Raw genomic sequence first — 22,475 nt, 5'->3', positions numbered from 1 at the left:
CAGTGACCTGACCTGTCGTGATGGTTACCAGTGACCTGACGTGTCGTGATGGTTACTGGTGACTTGAACTGTGCAACGTACCAGTGACCTTATCTGTCGTGATGGTTACTGGTGACCTGACCTGTGCAATGTACCAGTGACCTGACCTGTTTAACCTTTAACCTCTGAGCACGACAGGACGACCCTTTAGGTATGATGACCTAACCCTTAATTAAGGGTTAGGTTACGACTCGGGCCATCATACCCTATCCTGCTCGGGGGATAGCACTGTGATGCTCCGGAGGATCGACCCAGAGCCATCGCCTGGAAACTGGGAGGAAGAACGTTTGTGGTCGGTCAGACGTTGACGAACGTTTGTGGTCGGTCAGACGTTGACGAACGTTTGTGGTCGGTCAGACGTTGACGAAGGTTTGTGGTCGGTCAGACGTTGACGAACGTTTGTGGTCGGTCAGACGTTGACGAACGTTTGTGGTCGGTCAGACGTTGACGAACGTTTGTGGTGGGTCAGACGTTGACGAACGTTTGTGGTCGGTCAGACGTTGACGAACGTTTGTGGTCGGTCAGACGTTGACGAACGTTGGTGATACAGTACGCGTCAGGTAAGACTCCTCCTTGTGCTGAGCCTGGTGAGGAACCTGGCCCTCTGGTTCAGTGAATTGTGTGTGTGTGTGTGTGTCTGTGTCTGTGTGTGTGTGTGTGGGGTCGTGGCCAACCCTCCCTCATCAGAAGTGAGTGGGGTCGTGGCCAGGTTCAGACAGAGGTGAGAGGAGGCGACAGCTCTGATGGTGGTGGACTGTGAAAGGAAGCTCCAGGCTGTTATACAAACGAACTCGAACGACAGCAGGTGACTGGATCTCTTCGTGGCTGTTTATGACAGTGGATGAGATTATGAGAATCATAGATCACTGCGGTAAGGGTATAAATACGTCCATAGAAAAAGATACAAAAGTAAGTTTTCATGTAGCTAAGGAGGCGCAATTCACGTCAGTCGAGGATTTGAAGCGAAATATTGATATCAAGTCTTTTCTTGAAAGTATCTCTTGTACTACTCCCAAGCACTCTGGTAAATCATTCCATATGTTGACAATCCTGTTGAAGAAAAAGTATTTCGCCTCTCGGTGGAAAACGTTTGCCCATGAGTTTGTTACCATTACTATGAGTGAAATTAGACGAATCCATCCCTATTCAAGTGGTTAGATGGAGAGCATCCAAGCCTTTGAAAATTCGAATGCGTTTCAGATCGCCTCTTAACCTTCCCCTATCTAAACTATAAGAAGATTGAAAGTCGTTTGGTTGTCTCTCGTAGGATTTGGTTCTCAATCCAAGAATCATGTTAATGCATCCGTTCTGTGTGTCATATTTCTTGGTTGGGTTCATCAAAGTTGAACACAGTATCACAGATGGGGACGTACGAGTGAGGATAAATTCCCTGTATTTCAGGTCGACAGCCCTGAACCTATGATTCAAAGAATTTAAGTCGGCCTTTTAAACCGTTTCTGTTCCCCAGAGATTATCACACACCTGAGCCTTTTGCCTCATCAGAATTCATACTGTAGCTTGCCCTTTCATATTTACTATCGGCGTGTTAAACGTTGCATTTGTTGATCTTGAAATTCATTTGTCACGTACGAGCTCACTCCATCAGCTTATGTCCTGCTGAAGCCAAGTAGACGTTCAATTTCTGTTGGAGAATTATTTTCCAATTTAGTGTCGTTTGCGAAATTGGATATCTTACGATGCAGACTGAAACTAGTATCAGTAATATATATGAGAAAAGTGAACCGGTTCAAGACTGATCCTTGTGGTACACCACTGGTTACGTTTAACCATAACTAGGCTGGACGGTTAATGACAGCTATGTTTTTACGGCCAATTATCCATTTTCCCCAACCACCCAAGTACAACCCCATCTCTACCGTGTACTTAACTTTCTTTCTTTTCTTTCAAACTATTCGCCATTTCCCGCACCAGCAAGGTAGCGTTAAGAACAGAGGACTGGGCCTCTTAGGGAATATCCTCACCTGGCCCCCATTCTCTGTTCCTTCTTTTGGAAAATTAAAAAAAAAAACGAGAGGGGAGGATTTCCAGCCCCCCGCTCCCTCCCCTTTTAGTCGCCTTCTGCGACTCGCAGGGAATACGTGGGAAGTATTCTTTCTCCCCTATCCCCAGGGATTTACTTAACTATAGTAACCTTTATCTTGAATGCTTTTGAAAATCTAAATAGATGACTTCAGCTACTTTACTTTCGTAATGTGTGTTGTTCATGCCGGAAAAAGACATCGAGCAGAGTTTTCTAAGCATGAACTTTTTCGTCGAACGCCATGTTGAGAGTTATTTATTAAGTGATGGTCCTGTAAATGATTTACAGTCTTATCCTAAGTTTACCAGCTACAGACGTTAAGCTGACTGGTGAACGATAATTTCCGGCCTGTAATTTATTACTTTTTTTTCATTACATTAGCAAGCTTCCATTCCTATGGAACTTTCCCCGTAGCAAGTAACTTATCAAAGAAAGTAGTCAAGGGTTTAATTATCTCATTTTTTTCGCATCTTTCATTCACTATCCGTGGATAAAAGTTATCTGGTCCTCCTGTTTTTCTTTTGGTTTAGTGCTGATGCTGTATCTTCAACTCGTGTCCATGTATCACAAAATGTTTTCGTAGCATCCGAACTGGATTCGGCTCATGAGCTGTATCTTCAGTTTCAAACATAGATGCGGAAAAAAAATACATTTCAAATATTTGCCATATTTTCGCTGTCGTGAACCAAATCCCCATTTTCAGTTATTAATGGACCAATTGACTGGGTAGTGACTGTTTTTCTTCTAAAAATACCCATACAACTCCTCTTGCTGTTTTCAGCGTTAACGCTAAATACTGAAGTTGACGTATTAATTAATTCCTTGTTTCTCTACCCAGACTTGAATTATTTGCTCTATCAAGCTGGTTATTGGTCTCTGTGAGCTTCTTATGTCTTGATCTACTTTGACCTACCTGATCTACTTTCTTTACTACCCCTCGAAGACACCTTTATCCATCCTTAGTGTGATGTTCATGGCATGTTGGCTACACTTTCATTCAACACACACTCGTACAGCTTACCTGGTATACTTGGTAGACTCACACCTCTGTAATTCAAGCATTCCCTTCGCCATTATAGAAGAGCATTGTATAAGCAATCCGCCAGCCCTCGGTCAACTCACCTTGAGCCATACATACGTACATACGTTAAAAATCCTGACTAACCAAATGAACAGGGCTGCCACCCTCTAACTTGGGCAAGTGATTGCAATCCCGTCCACTCCAGGCATTTTGCCACACTTCATTTCATGAAGGCTTCCTCAACACTTCACGAAACCATTTGCCATGACACGTTCATTTCATATACATCAACTCATTCACCAGTCCTTTGATATATTCATTCCATCTTTACTTCTGCACCGATCACCTCAGAGTGATGCCTCCATTTATTCACTTGTTATCTTTGCACTATTTACAACCTGTTAGAACATCTTCCCCCCTGAAGTTTGGGAAGTTTGCCGAAACTCTCTCGTCTCAACTCCTACTTACTCTTTATCTTTCAGCTCCTTCATCTTCCTCTTCACCCTCTGAAGTTTTCTGTTTTATATTTTGCAATCCCACAAACTTCTCTCCTGCGCCTCTGTTTTCTCTTTCACAAGTGTTTTATCTCCCTCATCCTTTCATCATATGTGCGTCACACACACTTTACCCGGACATGTTAGGAGTGCTTCCCTGAGTACCTTTTATATATGTCCCACAACCTCTTCTGGTATCAGTCACCACCCACTATCCTCTTATCGAAGCTCCCTCACTCAAACTTCTTCCTACTCGTGCAATTTCTCGTTTCCTAAAGCCATCACAAACTCTGCTCTCGCCCCATCCCACCACCTTCAGCCTTTTCAGCATATTCACACCCTTTGGTTGTTTACTCCCCTATCACTTGGAGCACATAACGGTATATATATAAATATATATCATATATTGAACCTAAAGTACTTCTTGAATATTTGGTGTAGTGGACAGCTATGAAATGAATATTGTCTTTTATTGAAGGCAAGATAAGGTGACACTACCTCTGCACTAAACCCCTCACTGAGCAGTGTACGTAGCTTTATCCTCCGTAGCAGCAGGGAAACACTGTCCTTTGCCTGGACCAATGTATTGGTCACATTTACTCGGAAGTAAGAGACAGCCGTAGTAGAGAACCAACTGTTGTTATAACCGTAGTAGAGAACCAATTGTTGTTATAACCGTAGTAGAGAACCAACTGTTGTTATAACCGTAGTAGAGAACCAACTGTTGTTATAACCGTAGTAGAGAACCAACTGTTGTTATAACCGTAGTAGAGAACCAACTGTTGTTATAACCGTAGTAGAGAACCAACTGTTGTTATAACCGTAGTAGAGAACCACCGTTGTTATAACCGTAGTAGAGAACCACTGTTGATATAACCGTAGTAGAGAACCAACTGTTGTTATAGCCGTAGTAGAGAACCACCGTTGTTATAACCGTAGTAGAGAACCACTGTTGTTATAACCGTAGTAGAGAACCAACTGTTGTTATAGCCGTAGTAGAGAACCACCGTTGTTATAACCGTAGTAGAGAACCACTGTTGTTATAACCGTAGTAGAGAACCAACTGTTGTTATAGCCGTAGTAGAGAACCACTGTTGTTATAACCGTAGTAGAGAACCACTGTTGTTATAACCGTAGTAGAGAACCACCGTTGTTATAACCGTTGTAGAGAACCACCGTTGTTATAACCGTAGTAGAGAACCAACTGTTGTTCTAACCATCCCACTTGACCTTACCCTGACCCTACAGACATCGTGACCATCGTGGCGTCAGTGGCGGTCTTGACCAATGGGACGGGTGGCCAGGTGGTGTCGGCCGTGCGAGGTCTACGCTTCTTCCAGATCCTGCGTATGGTGCGTATGGACCGGCGCGGCGGTACCTGGAAACTTCTCGGCTCTGTCGTGTATGCCCACAGACAGGTAAGCTGGAGAGTGATGTCTTGATGTATCTTGAGACAGGCTGTTGGATGATTAGGTCTGCCATAGTAGCAGACTACTACATGATCATCTAGTGACTGGACTGGTAAGATGGTAGGTTGACTTTAAAGTAACGAGCTGTTAGGTGATGATTATGTCTGTTAGATGATGATTATGTTTGAGGCTTCCATAGTGACGGACTGTTAGATGCTTAAGACTGTATGTTTTATGATTATTTGATGACAGGCTATTAGATGATTGTTTAGTAGACTATCATAGTGATGGGCTGTTAGATGATTGTTAGAGACGAAGCGACAGGTCATTTGATGATCATGTTTGGGACTGTCCTAGTTATGGAGGTTGTTAGATGATTGTGTTAAATAAGGCTCTTTTTTTTTTTTGCCTTAGGTGTTCTTTGTACATGGGAACTGTAGTAAATAAAAGGCATTTGAAGTTTGGGGTGCTTCTCCTTTTCCAAACTTGAAACCTGTTTCCAGTAATTGGATTAACTGATTCTTCTAGTCTTGTTCATGTTTAGATTTTAACTCTTGCGATGAACAGTCTATCTCCAGGCAGAAAGCAGATGGTTGTTTGGGGTAAACATTCCGAAACAATTGCTTTATTGGCGTTTTATAACTTAGTCTTCCGCTTGGCATCATCAACAGGAGCTGATAACTACGCTGTACATCGGCTTCCTGGGGTTGATCTTTTCCTCCTTCCTAGTCTACCTCGTCGAGAAAGAAGACAACGAGAACTTCAAGAATTTCCCGGATGCACTCTGGTGGGGTGTGGTGAGTAGTAGGAGCAGCAACATTACGGCCTCTGTACTGTTGTGTAACCCTTATTACCTGGACTATTCCTCTATACACAAGAGTTGAATATACTGGAGGAAGAAATAATGCTTTAGCTATCACTCTTTCCTTAATTGTAGTTATGTGGCTTCCCTTTATCATCACACTTTGCTGTAGCACTAACATTATCCTCATTTTTAGATACTTTATATTATTTTTTATTTTGCTTTGTCGCTGTCTCCAGCGTTAACGAGGTAGCGCAAGGAAACAGACGAAAGAATGGCCCAACCCACCCACATGCACATGTATATACCTGCACGTCCACACACGCAAATATACATACCTATACATCTCAACGTATACATATATATATACACACACAGACATATACATATATACACATGTACATAATTCATACTGTCTGCCTTTATTCATTCTCATCGCCACCCCGCCACACATGAAATAACAACCCCTTCCCCCCAAATGTGCGTAAGGTAGCGCTAGGAAATGACAACAAAGGCCACATTCGTTCACGCTCAGTCTCTTATCTGTCATGTATAATGCACTGAAACCACAGCTCCCTTTCCACATCCAGGCCCCACAGAACTTTCCATGCTTTACCCCCAGACGCTTCACACGCCGTGGTTCAATCCATTGACAGCACATCGACCCCAGTATACCACATCGTTCCCATTCACTCTATTCCTTGCACGCCTTTCACTCTCCTGCATGTTCAAGCCCTGATCACTCAAAATCTTTTTCACTCCATCTTTCCACCTCCAATTTGGTCTCCCACTTCTCCTCGTTCCCTCCACCTCTGACATATATCCTCTTGGTCAGTCTTTCCTCACTCATTCTCTCCATGTGACCAAACCATTTCAAAACACCCTCTCGTGCTCTCTCAACCACACTCTTTTTATTACCACACATCTCTCTTACCCTATTTTTACTTACTCGATCAAACCACCTCACACCACATATTGTCCTCAAACATCTCATTTCCAGCGCATCCACCCTCCTTTGCACAACTCTATCTATAGCCCATACCTTGCAACCATATAAGATTGTTGGAACCACTATTCCTTCAAACATACCCATTTTTGCTTTCCGAGATAATGTTCTCGACTTCCACACATTTTTCAACGCTCCCAGAACTTTCGCCCCCTCCCCCACCCTATGATTCACTTCCACTTCCATGGTTCCATCCGTTGCCAAATCCACTCCCAGATATCTAAAACACTTCACTTCCTCCAGTTTTTCTCCATTCAAACCTACCTCCCAATTGACTTGTCCCTCAACCCTACTGTACCTAATATCCGTGCTCTTATTCACATTTACTCTCAGCTTTCCTCTTTCACTCACTTTAGCAAACTTTTAGACAGTTGAGAAAGAGGTAACAGGAAGGAGCATGGGATTAGAAACAGGAGCATCAGAGAGTGAAGGATTTTTAGTCACCCAGGGAAGAGTTAGGGGAGAAACAGGAACCAAAGAGAATTGCTTAGTCTATGGGAGAGAGAAAGCTATAGTTTTGTGATTATCGTATGAGGAGTGAATATCATATATGATGCCAAGAATGGTTGTTTTGTTCAATGGGAGTGACTATCCATTCACAGTGTCTGGAGGGTATTAACTAGGGAAATATCCAGTTGCAGATGCAGACATTCTGTTAGCCTTTGTTTCAATTTTTTAATGGCATGATGCATGTTTAATGTTGCCATTGGGGCCTGAACATACAGGAGGGTGAGAGGTGTGCAAGGAATAGAGTGAATTGGAACAGTGGTATACCAGGGTCAATGTGCTGTCAGTGGACTGAACCAGGGCATATGAAACATCTGGAGTAAACCATGGTAAGGTCTGTAGGGCCTAGATGTGGATAGGGAGCTATGGTTTCGGTGCATTACACGTGACAGCTAGAGACTGACTATGAATGAATGTGGTCTTTTTTTTTTTGTCTGTTTTCCTGGCGCTACCTCGCTGAAGCAGGGGTAGCGATGCCGTTTCCTGTGGGGAGCTTGGAAAGGAGACTTATGTGAGGAAGTACTAGGAAAGATTGAGTGCAGAATGGAAAAGGTGAGAGCAAATGACGTAAGGGGAGTGAATATATAGATTTATTATTATTATTATTATTATTATTCATTTTTTCATACATATTTGTCATTTCCTGCCTTAGTGAGGTAGCGTTAAGAACAAATGAGTGAGCCTTAGAGGCAAGATTCTCACTTGGCCCCCTTCTCTGTTCCTTCTTTTGGAAAAGTGAAAACTGGAGGAGAGGATTTCCAGCCTCTTGCTCCCTCCCCTTTTAGTCGCCCTCTACGACACGCAGGGTATATGTGGGAAGTATTATTATTATTATCATTGTTATTATTATTATTATCATTATTTTAGTTATTATGCTTGATTGCCGCTTCCCACATCAGCGAGGTATCACCAGGAAACAGTCAAAGAATGGCCCATCCACTCGTATACACATATATTTACATAAATACCAATACATTGGGAGGTGAGTTTGAATGGAGAAAAACTGGAGGAAGTGAAGTGTTTTAGATATCTGGGAGTGGATCTGGCAGCGGATGGAACCATGGAAGCGGAAGTGGATCATAGGGTGGGGGAGGGGGCGAAAATTCTGGGGGCCTTGAAGAATGTGTGGAAGTCGAGAACATTATCTTGGAAAGCAAAAATGGGTATGTTTGAAGGAATAGTGGTTCCAACAATGTTGTATGGTTGCGAGGCGTGGGCTATGGATAGAGTTGTGCGCAGGAGGATGGATGTGCTGGAAATGAGATGTTTGAGGACAATGTGTGGTGTGAGGTGGTTTGATCGAGTGAGTAACGTAAGGGTAAGAGAGATGTGTGGAAATAAAAAGAGCGTGGTTGAGAGAGCAGAAGAGGGTGTTTTGAAGTGGTTTGGGCACATGGAGAGAATGAGTGAGAAAAGATTGACCAAGAGGATATATGTGTCGGAGGTGGAGGGAACGAGGAGAAGAGGGAGACCAAATTGGAGGTGGAAAGATGGAGTGAAAAAGATTTTGTGTGATCGGGGCCTGAACATGCAGGAGGGTGAAAGGAGGGCAAGGAATAGAGTGAATTGGAGCGATGTGGTATACCGGGGTTGACGTGCTGTCAGTGGATTGAATCAAGGCATGTGAAGCGTCTGGGGTAAACCATGGAAAGTTGTGTAGGTATGTATATTTGCGTGTGTGGACGTATGTATATGCATGTGTATGGGGGGGTTGGGCCATTTTCTTTCGTCTGTTTCCTTGCGCTACCTCGCAAACGCGGGAGACAGCGACAGAGTATAAAAAAAAAAAAAACAATACATGGACATATACATACATATACATATCAACATTTACACATATTCATACACACACAGACATATACATATATACACATGTACATATTCATACTTGCTTGCCTTCATCTATTCCCGGCACTATCCTGCCCCACAGGAAACAGCATCGTTACCCCATGCTTCGGCGAGGTAGTGCCAGGAAAACAGACAAAAAAGGCCACGTTTGTTCACACTCAGTCTCTAGCTCTCATGTATAATGCACCAAAACCACAGCTCCCTCTCCCCTCCTGTATTAATTTCCAAATGAAAGAGAAGAGGAAGGAGCCACATGAGGATTTTTCCTCGGGGGATCAGTCATCTACTTGATCCTATCTCACTTGCGCAGAATGCAGTAAACGTATATGAAGAAAATGATTATTATTTTTCTTATATGATTGTAGGGCCCTTATAAGGGGGTTTCCTTCAACTTTGAAGCTTCGCTTCAAGTGGGAGCAGAGTAAGGTTGGTTCTATTGGGGTAAGGATATACCTACAACATTGTCTTCTGACAGTGATACAACCTTGTTTAAAGTGACTTCTTGCTTTTGATGTGACCATATGTAAGCACATTCCATTAAAACCAGGAGGGTGCATAATGCAAGGCACAAACAGGCATATTTTAGGGTTTTAGTGGGATATTCAGATTGGGATAAAACCTTTAGAATTCATTTATAAAATTGCTTAGTTTAGGACACTTTAAGAAAGCTTTTGTATGATTGCAATTTTTTTTTTTTTTTTTTAGATATTATTGAAAATTGATCCCTGTAGTTCCCTTAAGGGCAATTATGCATACTGAAATTTTACTATCAGACAGCCTACAGCATTAAGGGCTCCCTTGGTAAGCTCATGAGCCCTGTGCTATAAGTTAAAACGTGCATATGACATTGTAGTGGAAAGAAGAAAGATAGAAAATATGTATATGTATATATTATACATGCTTAGTAATATGATTCTTGAAATAGTGGCACAGTACTCTTTTTCAAAGCCAACTCTGACTTGATGATGTCTTATTGAGTGAATGTTTTTGTATTTTTCAGTTTATAAGTATATGAAAAATATATTGCTCATAATTCAGCAAGGCTTTCATTACAAAGGATTTCTTACATTCCTTGTGTGATGCCACAGTCACCGCAATCACAATTTTAGAAATCATTACCACAACTACCCAGTATTAACATCAACGTACTACTCATCATAACCTTATAGTCATTACTCAATTCCACCACCATCACCACAAACAATGGCCATCAGGTTTCTTGAGTATATGTCTCATCATGTCTGATGTAACCTTGATTCCTTCAGATAACGCTCTGCACAGTGGGATACGGTGACGCTGTGCCTAAGACATGGGGTGGAAAGATGATTGCCTCAGGTTGTGCTCTTCTTGGGATCTCCTTCTTTGCCCTCCCAGCGGTCAGTATATGAAAGTGGCTCCTCTGATGTTTCATATTTCTGTGTAATAACCCATTTGTATTTGCCCATTTTTGTGATATGGGAAGGTAGTAAAGCACTCACAGGATCCCATCCCATAAACTTCATTTGCTATCATGCAGTATTTTAAGCTTTCATTGGTATTGAAAGGAAATTATTCAGCCTTACTACTGGATATTCCACTTTACCTTGCAGAATGAATATTTGCAGTATACAAGATTTTGGTAGTTTTAGTGTTTCATATTAGATTTTGATTTTTTTTAATGCAGATCAAACTATTTTGATCAGATTATCATAGTTCCCTCCAGGTTCACATTGAACCCTTTTGTAAGTACAATTTATATGATTCTGATAGTTTTTCATGTTTAAGTTGAGTATCCCTTATCCAAAATGCCTGGGACCAGAAGTGTTTTGGATTTTGGATTTTTTTTAATTTTGGAATATTTGCATATACATAATAAGGTTGTGGAAAACACAGTGGCATGGAAACAGATGGGTTAGATACTGATTCTAACATTTGGCTGGACTATGTTCCCCAGCAATTGATTGTCACTCAGTTGGATGCCTTGGCATGTAACTCTCTGATTGGATTGCTTGTCCTGCTACCTTCACCTGCTCACAGCAATTTCTGCTGCCTAATGTGACCATCAGGTGAACCTAGATCTTGTATTGATGTTGTTCATAGTCCCTTCCTCTAGGTAAGCTCTCACACTGTCACTAAACAGTCGATGCCAAGGCAGCTACAGGCATGAGACAAAATGTTTAGTGATAGAGGAAGGGATTAAGAATATTAACACAAGGTCTGGGTTCATTTGCTTGTCATGTCAGGCAGTGGAGATCACTGTGAATAGGTTAAGGCAGCAGGACAAGCAATCCAATCAAAGAGCAACATGCCAAGGTGTCCAACTGGATGACCATCACTTGCTGGTGAACACAGTCCCACCGAATGATGAAATCAGTATCTCCTGAGGTGACCTTTGAACAGTCGAAACGTTCAGGTATGTCTCGGCTCTAACCCATTTGTTTCCATACCGTCATGTTTTCCACACTTGTCATAATGGATAATAGATAATGAGATATCTTGGGGATGGGACCCAAATCCATTTGTGTTTCATATACAGCTCATACACATAGTCTGAAGTTAATTTAAGCAGTATTTTTTAATCATTTTTTGCATGAAACAAAGTTTGTGTAACACTTCACCATTAGAAAGCTGAGGTGTCACATCAGCTGCCAATATGGACAATCTGGGGTTGTTTGGCATCGCCTTCATTCCTGACTCTGAATTTATATGCTACTGATAAGCAATCATGTTTTTATACTATTCATACAGAACAGAGAATAAGCAAAAAACAGTGACTAATGCATGCAAGTCTGGTGTTGATGATGGTTTGTAACAAACTGGCATCAACAAAGTGTCAGAGCCCAGCATAGGCAAGTGAGGTCAGGTGTGGAATTTTCCCCTTGTAATGACTTGTTGCCACTCAAAATGTTTTGGATTTTGAAGCATTTTGGATTTTCAGAGTAGGGATGCTCAGCCTGTATTAGATTATGTAAATAATGATTAAGTACTGTAGCTTGGGTACCTTATGTTGCTCAAGAAAAAATGGCTGTAGTATCTCTGAACCTTGAAAGATGGCCTAAATTAGCTTATAATAAAGGTCAGGGTATGATACTTTTGGATCCAGCCTTTAATTGGAGGCTGCTTGGTTCTGTATTTTGAAGGAGTGCAGTTAACTAGATGTAATCAACAAACCTTTATAAAAGTGGCTGTTGGTGGCCTCAAAATGTCATACAGTACCAATATGCAAGGGCTTAAAACCTTGCCCAGATTTTGATAATATCCATAGATTGAGTAATGAGATGACAAATACTTCACATGTTTTCGTTATTTTTCTTTAAGTGCTGAAATAATACTGGATCAGATGTTGCATTTGCACTTGTACATTGCTCTCCAGGAAAATAGCAGCAGTATATGTGATATATGTTGATACAATAGGTTTGGTTAGTCATGAAATATTAAAAAATGAAACACACATTTCCTTATGTATTCTTAAACTTTTTTATAATGCCTTAATTCTGTTTCTTCTTTATGTTCATACTCTTTTTTTTATAACTTTAGAAGTCCTTTTTTACATCATTGTTTCTTTCATTATCACTCCCTTGCTATGTTCTCGTATGGTCCTTTCTTTGCAAATTTCAATTTGAGTCTGGAACTTGGAAGTTGTGTTTATGTTCCCTCTCCCTTCCTTAATCTAGCACGTCGGTTTCATAGCCAAAATCTGTTTTTATTAACTCAGGTCCTTCTTGTCATGTGTATTTTTGTTGCCTTCTGATGCCTTATCTAAGAAATGTATTTTTTTTCATGTTTGGCCAAATTATTGATGCATACTCCATCTTGGGTCTAATAAGTGTTGTGAATATTATATCAGAACATTTACTTGTCCTTGTATGTGTGCATGAATGTGAGTGATGAACCTGTTTGGGCTTATGTGAAGGGACTCATATTTATAGGACTCCCATCCCTTAACCTTGATTTTGTCTCATACAAATTTATTGGTTTTTAGTGCTCTTTGCAGAGTACTTTTTCTGCCCTACAATTTTGTTATTGAAGAATGTATCATCTTTACCTTATTCTTTGCTTGGTTTCTTGATGTGCATATAAATTATCTATTTTTCCCTCTGTCAAAGAAGTGCTCCATATTTCCATTGTCACAGTATATGAGAAGCTTGAGATTCGTCATAACCATTTTACTATTTCCAGTGTGAGCAAGTTTATGGCTGCCATCATGTTCCTTAACTCTATTATCTTAGTTCAGGTATAGACTTGATTTCCCATCGTAAGATCTTGAGCAAACCTTTATTTTTTTTCAAATGTTTTTTTTCTAGTGAAGTGAACAAACCATGAATGCTTATTCTGACCAAGGTCATATATAATCCTTTTATGTTTGTAGACTTTTGAAGGGTTTTGATCCATATTGTGTGCATGACCCTGATGATGTCTTTCCATATGTTTCAAAGAACAGTGCAGAAACACTCAGCATCCTTCTTAAAATGTTTAGGCAACTCTGTGTCAGAGGACTAGTCCTAGATGAGAAGAGAGCAATAGGCATGCTTATTTTAAGGAAGGTGTTTGGGAAAATGTGCCAAATTATAGGTTTATGATTGCCAGTGAATTGGAAAGACTAACTGATTCAGGCACTTCAGGTCCTCTAGTGCTTGCTCCAGCAGAGGGCATTGTTCAGAGGTATAACTACTTGCCTCCATATGTTCCCTCTTCATGCCTTCCACTTTGCCAGCACAACCTTCCTGCTCACCACAAACATATTTTCCTAGAATAATGGTTAACCAATTTCTATCATGCTAAGGAAATATATGATTTTTTTTTTTTGCAACATTGAGTGGGGGGGTGGGGTTAGTTGTGCATCTGGCAACTCCCTCAGCATATCTACAGACAGATGGGACCAGGTTTCTGAAATACATAATATATTTCCTCTAAAATGTGTCACCCCCAACAGCACTTTATTTCTATCCTGCCAAGGGTATGGATGAATAACTTGCATTTGTGTGGGGAGTTAATTATCATTGGCAGCTTTCTTGGCATGTTATAAGACAGGAGACAGGACCACCTTTTAATCATATAGATAAGCCTGTTTACCTAAAATTGAAGCCTTGCATGCTGAAGGATGTGAGGCATGCATGGGATAGAATGGACTTGAGAGATGTGGTTACTGGGAAGACAATGTCAGTGTGCTGAACCAGGGCATATGAAGTGGAGAGAGAAACTCAGACAGGTCTGTGAGGCCTAGTTGTAGATAGGAGGCTCTGGTTATAGTGCATTATACTTGACAGCCACACAGTGAATGTGAGCAAATGAGGCCATTCATTCTCTGTTGCTGGCAATACCTTGATGCTGGAAATGGACTTGTATGAAAAACTGAACTCCAGAAGTAAACAAACAAAGAATACTGTGCATTACATGAACTGAAAATGGAAACAAAGACTGGAGCAGAGTCATGGAGATCAAATCATTGATATATTGAAATAATGAATACCTAGCTACCATATATGAGCAAGCGCACTATCATATGCTGTGGAGCTGAAACACAAGAAAAAAGTACTTTCAATTCAAGTAATGAAACTCAAGCAAAAAAGAAATTCACATTTGACATTTCTTAAATCCAAAGTCAAAAGTTTACAAGGTGAAAGCCACTCTTAGCAGCAACATATAACAAAAGCTCTTGTGAGTTAGTGATGACGTTAGCTAGTTCCTTGGCTCCAACCTCTATCATGCCGTGGCATTATAATTTTTGATGGATCTGTGTGGTTGTTGGATCTCTACAGACAAGCATTTGTTGGCCCTAAATGTATTAGGGTGCTTCAAGAGGGTGATCCTTATGGATACACCCTATTTTAGGGTTTGAAATGGTGTCTTGATAACTAATTAGATAAATGGCCTCGGATGCTAATGGGGTTTTGTCGGTAGGTGAGAAATGAAAGTAGTGGGGCTCCTTGCTGCCTTTTGTACATGCATGAGACTGCTATAGTGGTAACTTCTTATAAAGAAAATTAAACCCACCCATTTAGTTTCATGCATTTAAGTATCTGTATGCTTGTGTGTATTCTGAATCCATCATTTGGGTTTCATCTCTTGAACATATGACAGATTTTGATTTGGATGCTTGAATGCATTTTAGGCCATTGAAAATGTGTGTTGGATATGTGAATGTGTTACTTGGATATTTTTTGTAAACATTTCATCTGAGTAGGTAATCATTAAGCCTTGTTAGTCTTATTAACTTGGTGTAATTCTTGGGTCTTATTGTTTGCTCATTAAATTTCATAAGATTAGCAGTGCATACCCTCTATGGAAATTAACTTGGTATAATTCTTGGGTCTTATTGTTCGCTCATTAGATTTCATAAGATTAGCAGTGCATAGCCTCTATGGAAATTTCATCATAATGTTACTTCAAAAGTACAGAACATTTGGCACTTTTCCATTTCCTGTCAACATTTTTGCTTACTTTCAATTCATGAAATCACACTTCTTTAAAGGCTCTTCTACTTTCATCACAACTACCATCAGAGCACCTTCCCCACCTCCATTCCCACAACTACTTTTGTTGTAAATGCTGTTGAGATTTTCTTCCTTGCCAGACTTTATCATTATTCATAGCTGCTGAGAGCTGCTGATACAACAGCATATATGGAGAAAGTGCCTTCCTGTTATTACCTTCATAAAGGCTTCATGCTGGTGTGTACCCCTTATTTAGAAACATTGAAGTTGACAAGCTAGTATATTCATTTGATTTAGTAGTAATGTAAGATGTAAAAGATAATTTATTGATATACTTGGAAATTATAGAAAGACCTGTTTGATGAGGTCATATCAGTACACATTTTGGATAAATGTTATGCTTTGTATTAGATATGTGAATTTGTCAAAATCCATTGTTCTAAACTGTCTGAGTTTGTCTACTTCACACTTGTGGCTGCTTTCAGACAGATCAGTTATCAGATTCAGTTTAAGAAAATATGGGTCTTAAAATAACGTTTACTGCTTAAGTGTTAAGTGGAAAGAATTTCAAACATTAGAGGAGGGAACCTCTTTACAAGACCAGCGGCATTGGTTGTACCTATAGAGATACAGATATTTGTCTGTTTATTTTGTCACTGCATCATGCATAACAGGCTTATCAAGATACAAGTTAGCAGCTCCCTATCCATTTTATAACTGACTTCCTGTTTCACCTGACTGGTCTCCAGTGGCAACTTATATATCAGGTATAGAAAAGTAGTGTTGATCAAGAGAGGCTTTTTGTGTGTGGGCAGATGTGTGTCTGAAGGACTGGCTTTTTTCATCTTGCCCACTTTTCATCTACCTTTTTGGCCTGTACCATGTTGGGTGCAACAGCAGGTGAATTGAAGGAGTTCTTTAATTGGTTTATGCTACATTAGGTGTAATGTAATACATTTTTTTAATTTGAATCGGCAACTGACTGTGAGTTTGTGGCAGTCAGTTGTTAGGGAGTTACTCAATTTTGTTTTTATGGTTGGGCTTCTTTTTGGTTGTTTAGCAGGTTTGCCTAAATAACAAAGTTACCATCCCTCTGACCTCTTTGATGATGAAGCAAAAAAATATGCAATTTGTTTTGAGGAGGGATTGGAATTCTTATTGATGGCTCATTTTCTGAAGATAATCAATATAGGTAGTGAATTGATAATTAGGACACATACGTAACTCATTTCAGTTAAGACTTTGATCAGAATAACTCTTTTTTTTGTATCTATATAATGATGATGACAGTATCAGCAGTTTATAGGCTTTATCCTCTGAAAGGGTTCATGACTGACTTGCCCATTTATCATTTTTGCAGGGTATATTGGGCTCGGGGTTTGCCCTGAAAGTGCAGCAGCAGCAGCGTCAAAAGCACATGATTCGACGGAGGCAGCCTGCAGCTACACTCATTCAATGCTTATGGCGTTGCTATGCTGCTGATGAGCATTCCTTGTCTGTTGCCACCTGGAAGATCCATCAGGTGCCTCTTCCTTCACCTCCTTCGTAAGTCTCATCCTGACCATCAGTTATAATTCCAAATCTCTTGGAATGATTAGGAATTTCCAGGGATAGTGTATTAGAATACAATGGGAGTTAGGTTAGTGGCATTCCACTACCAATAGGAATCAGAGCTAGGTTTCCAGGGGAACCTGTTCTCCTGCAGGGTGGTGTGCAATTCTTAGTTTTCTATTTGCTAGTTCTTTCAAACTTAAGCATTGGGGGTTTGAAGTTGATTTGATGGTAATGAAAACAAATCTAGTCATGTGTATTTCAGATAAGAGGTCCATACTAATATACTTTATTTTTTGCATTCATATTACTTTTGGCTCTTTTCTTGTGATATATATATATATATATATATATATATATATATATATATATATATATATATATATATATTTCCATTTTGAGTTTTTATGCCTTTTCACGATATTTCTTTATTGTTATTGAGAATGAACCTTAGAAGCACATGCCCTTGATACAGTATTTAATATTATTAGGTTACAAATTAACACCTTGAAACAGAAATCGTGTTAGCAGACTCGAGGATCACCGTCCTCTCAGACTACATACCACATGAAACCAAACTTTTCTGAACTAAGATGACTTAACTCCTCCAGTCAAACTACCCAGTCAGGAGACATGTTACGTACGCTGGCTAGTAAACCTCCAGAAGGTAGCTTTGCCGCCAAAAGTAGACTAGATATATCTTACCCAGAACTGTCCATTCCTTGAATTCATTGCCATTCTGTGTTAAGGTCATCTAATTTGCTATGAAATAGAGAATGTGTAAGTATTTACAAGTGAAGAAAGGAAAAAAACCTTGAACGTTAGCCCAGACTTTATGAATTTGGAAGGAAGATTCTCGCTTGTAAAGGAAGTTGACTTAAGCCACATATTGGTAAGAACTATCCCCAGTATTAGTCAAGAGCTTTTATAACTTCACAGAAATTGCATTTGCATCTAAGGCCCCCTTACCCTCGGAAAGCTCTTAAGATCACAGGTTGTATAGTCAACTCAAATTCAAAGTTAATTAGGATCTTCAAATATTTGAAACTTTTACTGATAGCAGTATTTGATATTACATCTTTTACTCTGATTGTGATGAGAGATGCACTCTGTACTCCATTCAAAAGTGTTAGTCTTAAGCTTGTTTAATATGATAATGGTCTTTAATAAATGCTTCAGCAATATAGATTCTGTAATTAGAATAAAAGTCCTCTGTATATTCATAGCACGTAGCAGACATTTTTTAAATGAAACCCGTCACTGCAGAATGGCAACTATTTATCTTGGGAATGTTGAGAGTTTCTTTCAGTTGGAGCTATTTGCCTCCAGAGATAGTTATTAGCATTTTCATATTGTGTGACTGGTCTGAGATCCATCTACATTTATAAGTGGATGTTCTCAGGATTGAAATTAGTGGATGTTGGGTCTATTACTTCCAATTTTTTTCTTTAATGATGATGACATCCAAACTTCTGGTTTGTAGAGGAATATGGCTAAGATCTCCTTTACTCAGTTGCTAGTTCTTGACTTTTTATATTGTCTCGGAGAAGCAAGGGAGTAATTTCTGTTAGGTATTTTCGTGATAATCATAAATAAGTTCCATAATGTATTAATTGAAAGTTTTAGGATTAAAGTGTGAAAATGTCTGATTTGCATACATTCAGAAATATTGAATTGGATGAAATTAAGATTCTCAGGATTGCTTCCTCTAGAAAAACTTCCTATTTCTTTTTCAACAGTCTGTAATTTGTGTCTTGCTGTCATATATATTATGTAAGAGAAAATACTGTAATTAAAGAAAGTATGAATGACATTGTCTAGACCTGCGAGATTTATCCCAGTAGGAGATGTTTCTTCTGTTCCATTGAACCTGCTTATGAAAACTTTTGATTCTATCCCTCTTGAGAAAGTTGGCTCTTTTCACTGCATTCCATAAGGAAATCTCAGATGAAACAAAAAGCTTATTATTCAGCACTGTTGATCAGTACAAATATAAAATGGTACTTTCTTTCAGAGAGTTCTTTGCTTCTCTCAGCCTTAAGCTGAAGTAAATGTGAATAGGAGTAAGGTTATTAGGTACAGTAGGCTTGAGGGTCAAGTCAGTTGGGAGGTAAGTTTGAATGGAGAAAAACTGGAGGAAGTAAAGTGTTTTAGATATCGGGAGTGGATTTGGCAACGGATGGAACCATGGAAGCGGAAGTGAATCATGGGTGGGGAAGGGGGCGAAAATTCTGGGAGCCTTGAAGAATGTGTGGAAGTCGAGAAAATTATCTCGGAAAGCAAAAATGGGGATGTTTGAAGGAATAGTGGTTCCAACAATGTTGTATGGTTGCGAGGCATGGGCTATGGATAGAGTTGTGCACAGGAGGGTGGATGTGCTGGAAATGAGATGTTTGAGGACAATGTGTGGTGTGAGGTGGTTTGATCGAGTAAGTAGCAATAGGGTAAGAGAGATGTGTGGTAATAAAAAGAGTGTGGTTGAGAGAGCAGAAGAGGGTGTTTTGAAATGGTTTGGTCACATGGAGAGAATGAGTGAGGAAAGATTGACCAAGAGGATATATGTGTCAGAGGTGGAGGGAACGAGAAGTGGGAGACCAAATTGGAGATGGAAAGATAGAGTGAAAAAGATTTTGATTGATTGGGGCCTGAACATGCAGGAGGGTGAAAGGCATGCAAGGAATAGAGTGAATTGGAATGATGTGGTATACCGGGGTCGATGTGCTGTCAATGGATTGAACCAGGGCATGTGAAGCGTCTGGGGTAAACCATGGAAAGTTCTGTGGGGCCTGGATGTGGAAAAGGAGCTGTGGTTTCGGTTCATTATTACATGACAGCTAGAGTCTGAGTGTGAACAAATGGGGCCTTTGTTGTCGTTTCCTTGCGCTACCTCGCACTCATGAGGGGGAAGGGGGTTGTTATTCCATGTGTGGCAGGGTGGCGATGGGAATGAATAAAGGCAGACAGTATGAATTATGTACATGTGTATATATGTATATGTCTGATATATGTAGATGTCTGTGTGTGTATATATATGTGTACATTGAGATGTATAGGTATGTATATTTGCGTGTGTGGACGTGTATGTATATACATATGTATGTGGGTGGGTTGGGCCATTCTTTCGTCTGTTTCCTTGCGCTACCTCGCTAATGCGGGAGACAACGACAAAGGAAAATATGATATATATATATATATATATATATATATATATATATATATATATATATATATATATATATATATATATATATATTTTTTTTTTTTTTTTTTCTTTGTCGCTGTTTCCCGCGTTTGCGAGGTAGCGCAAGGAAACAGACGAAAGAAATGGCCCAACCCACCCCCATACACATGTGTATACATACGTCCACACACGCAAATATACATACCTACACACCTTTCCATGGTTTACCCCAGACGCTTCACATGTCCTGATTCAATCCACTGACAGCACGTCAACCCTGGTATACCACATCGATCCAATTCACTCTATTCCTTGCCCACCTTTCACCCTCCTGCATGTTCAGGCCCCGATCACACAAAATCTTTTTCACTCCATCTTTCCACCTCCAATTTGGTCTCCCACTTCTCCTCGTTCCCTCCACCGACACATATATCCTCTTGGTCAATCTTTCCTCACTCATTCTCTCCATGTGCCCAAACCATTTCAAAACACCCTCTTCTGCTCTCTCAACCACGCTCTTTTTATTTCCACACATCTCTCTCACCCTTATGTTACTTACTTGATCAAACCACCTCACACCACACATTGTCCTCGAACATCTCATTTCCAGCACATCCATCCTCCTGCGCACAACTCTATCCATAGCCCACGCCTCGCAACCATACAACATTGTTGGAACCACTATTCCTTCAAACATACCCATTTTTGCTTTCCGAGATAATGTTCTCGACTTCCACACATTCTTCAAGGCTCCCAGGATTTTCGCCCCCTCCCCCACCCTATGATCCACTTCCGCTTCCATGGTTCCATCCGCTGCCAGATCCACTCCCAGATATCTAAAACACTTTACTTCCTCCAGTTTTTCTCCATTCAAACTTACCTCCCAATTGACTTGACCCTCAACCCTACTGTACCTAATTACCTTGCTCTTATTCACATTTACTCTTAACTTTCTTCTTTCATTAGTGGAGATATTATGGAGCAGAAAGCCTGCCATATGCTCTCACAAAATAGATGTAAGAACAAAACTTGATTATTTTCTTGATTTGGTCTAAGATTGCTTTCCTTGTTTTCATAGTACATATAGAGATAAATATGAGTTGAGAATATTGGTTCAGGAATTCAAAAATGATTTTTAAAAGCTATGTCACTCAGGTTTTTCAAATGAAGATTTCTTTTGTGCTTTAAAAGAGTCTTGACTGGTAATGCAGTGACTGGGTGGAAATCTCAATCATTTTAAACTAATCTTTTGGACAATATTTAGTTATTGCTTGGACCACTTAATGAATGAATGGATACCACTGGATGCCCTTCTTCATTTAGATTGACTTTGTTCATTTATAGACACATCTGTATGATTCTATAAGTGTAGATTATAGAACTTTAAAGAAATTTTTAAGTACAAAGACCAGATGTTTTGTCTTATCTGACCAAAGAAACGTTATTACAATGTCCAAAATTTGACAGTTTCCAGTTTGTAACTGGAGATTTTGAACAGTCATTTATTTAACTACATTCTTATTTGTTTCTAAGCTAAATGCAATTATTTTTTTCTGATTACCATATTCTCATCATCCCTCACTGTGACTCAAAACTGACAAAGAACATACTCTATAGTGCTAATTGATTTTTGTTTACATCACTTTCTTGTGTATTAAGGAGTATATTAGGTCATGTATGAGCTAGTATGTGAGCGAATGCAGGTTTTCTTTGTATATTCCTGAGATACCTCACTAATGTGGGTAATGGCGAAAAAATATGAAAGTTTTACATGATGGTCTTTGGTTTAATGACAGAAGCTAGAATTTCTTTAATTTTCAACATAAAGTGAAAAAAAATCCTAAGCAGGTATTGCATCTATGCATGTGAGTGTTGCCATGAAAATGGTTGTTCTTATACATCACTTTTGGGTTGGTGGAGGTTGACGGGCTTTGTTCCCTTGTCGATTGTTAGGTTAATATTGGTTTTTGTGTTTAAACCCTTATTTTGTCTGTGCTGCATATCCATCCCGCTTTGTTTGTGATGGTTTAAACATCTTCATTGACATATAATGGTATTTTATACACCAGTATCATCAACGGCAGATGCTAAATATTTTGCCCTGTTTTGGTCAGAAAATAAAATGTGCTAAATATTTCCTTCTTCAGGAATACCTAAAACCAA

At 39.8% G+C, this 22,475-nt stretch overlaps 1 protein-coding gene across 1 annotated transcript in view; it reads left to right on the top strand.

The window, feature by feature from the left end:
- The window catches only part of LOC139749182 (potassium voltage-gated channel subfamily KQT member 1-like), a 953,229-nt gene that overhangs the window by 552,634 nt on the left and 378,120 nt on the right, over nt 1-22,475 (top strand). The window contains 4 exon segments of the mRNA XM_071662846.1: nt 4,844-5,013; nt 5,676-5,801; nt 10,433-10,543; nt 16,941-17,125. Coding sequence (XP_071518947.1) covers nt 4,844-5,013; nt 5,676-5,801; nt 10,433-10,543; nt 16,941-17,125 — 592 coding nt within the window.

The sequence above is a fragment of the Panulirus ornatus genome, chromosome 6 (genome assembly GCF_036320965.1).
Source record: "Panulirus ornatus isolate Po-2019 chromosome 6, ASM3632096v1, whole genome shotgun sequence".
NCBI classification, from domain to species: Eukaryota; Metazoa; Arthropoda; class Malacostraca; order Decapoda; family Palinuridae; genus Panulirus; species Panulirus ornatus.
Note: the sequence above shows the minus strand (reverse complement) of the source record. Positions and strands in the feature narration are given on the sequence as shown.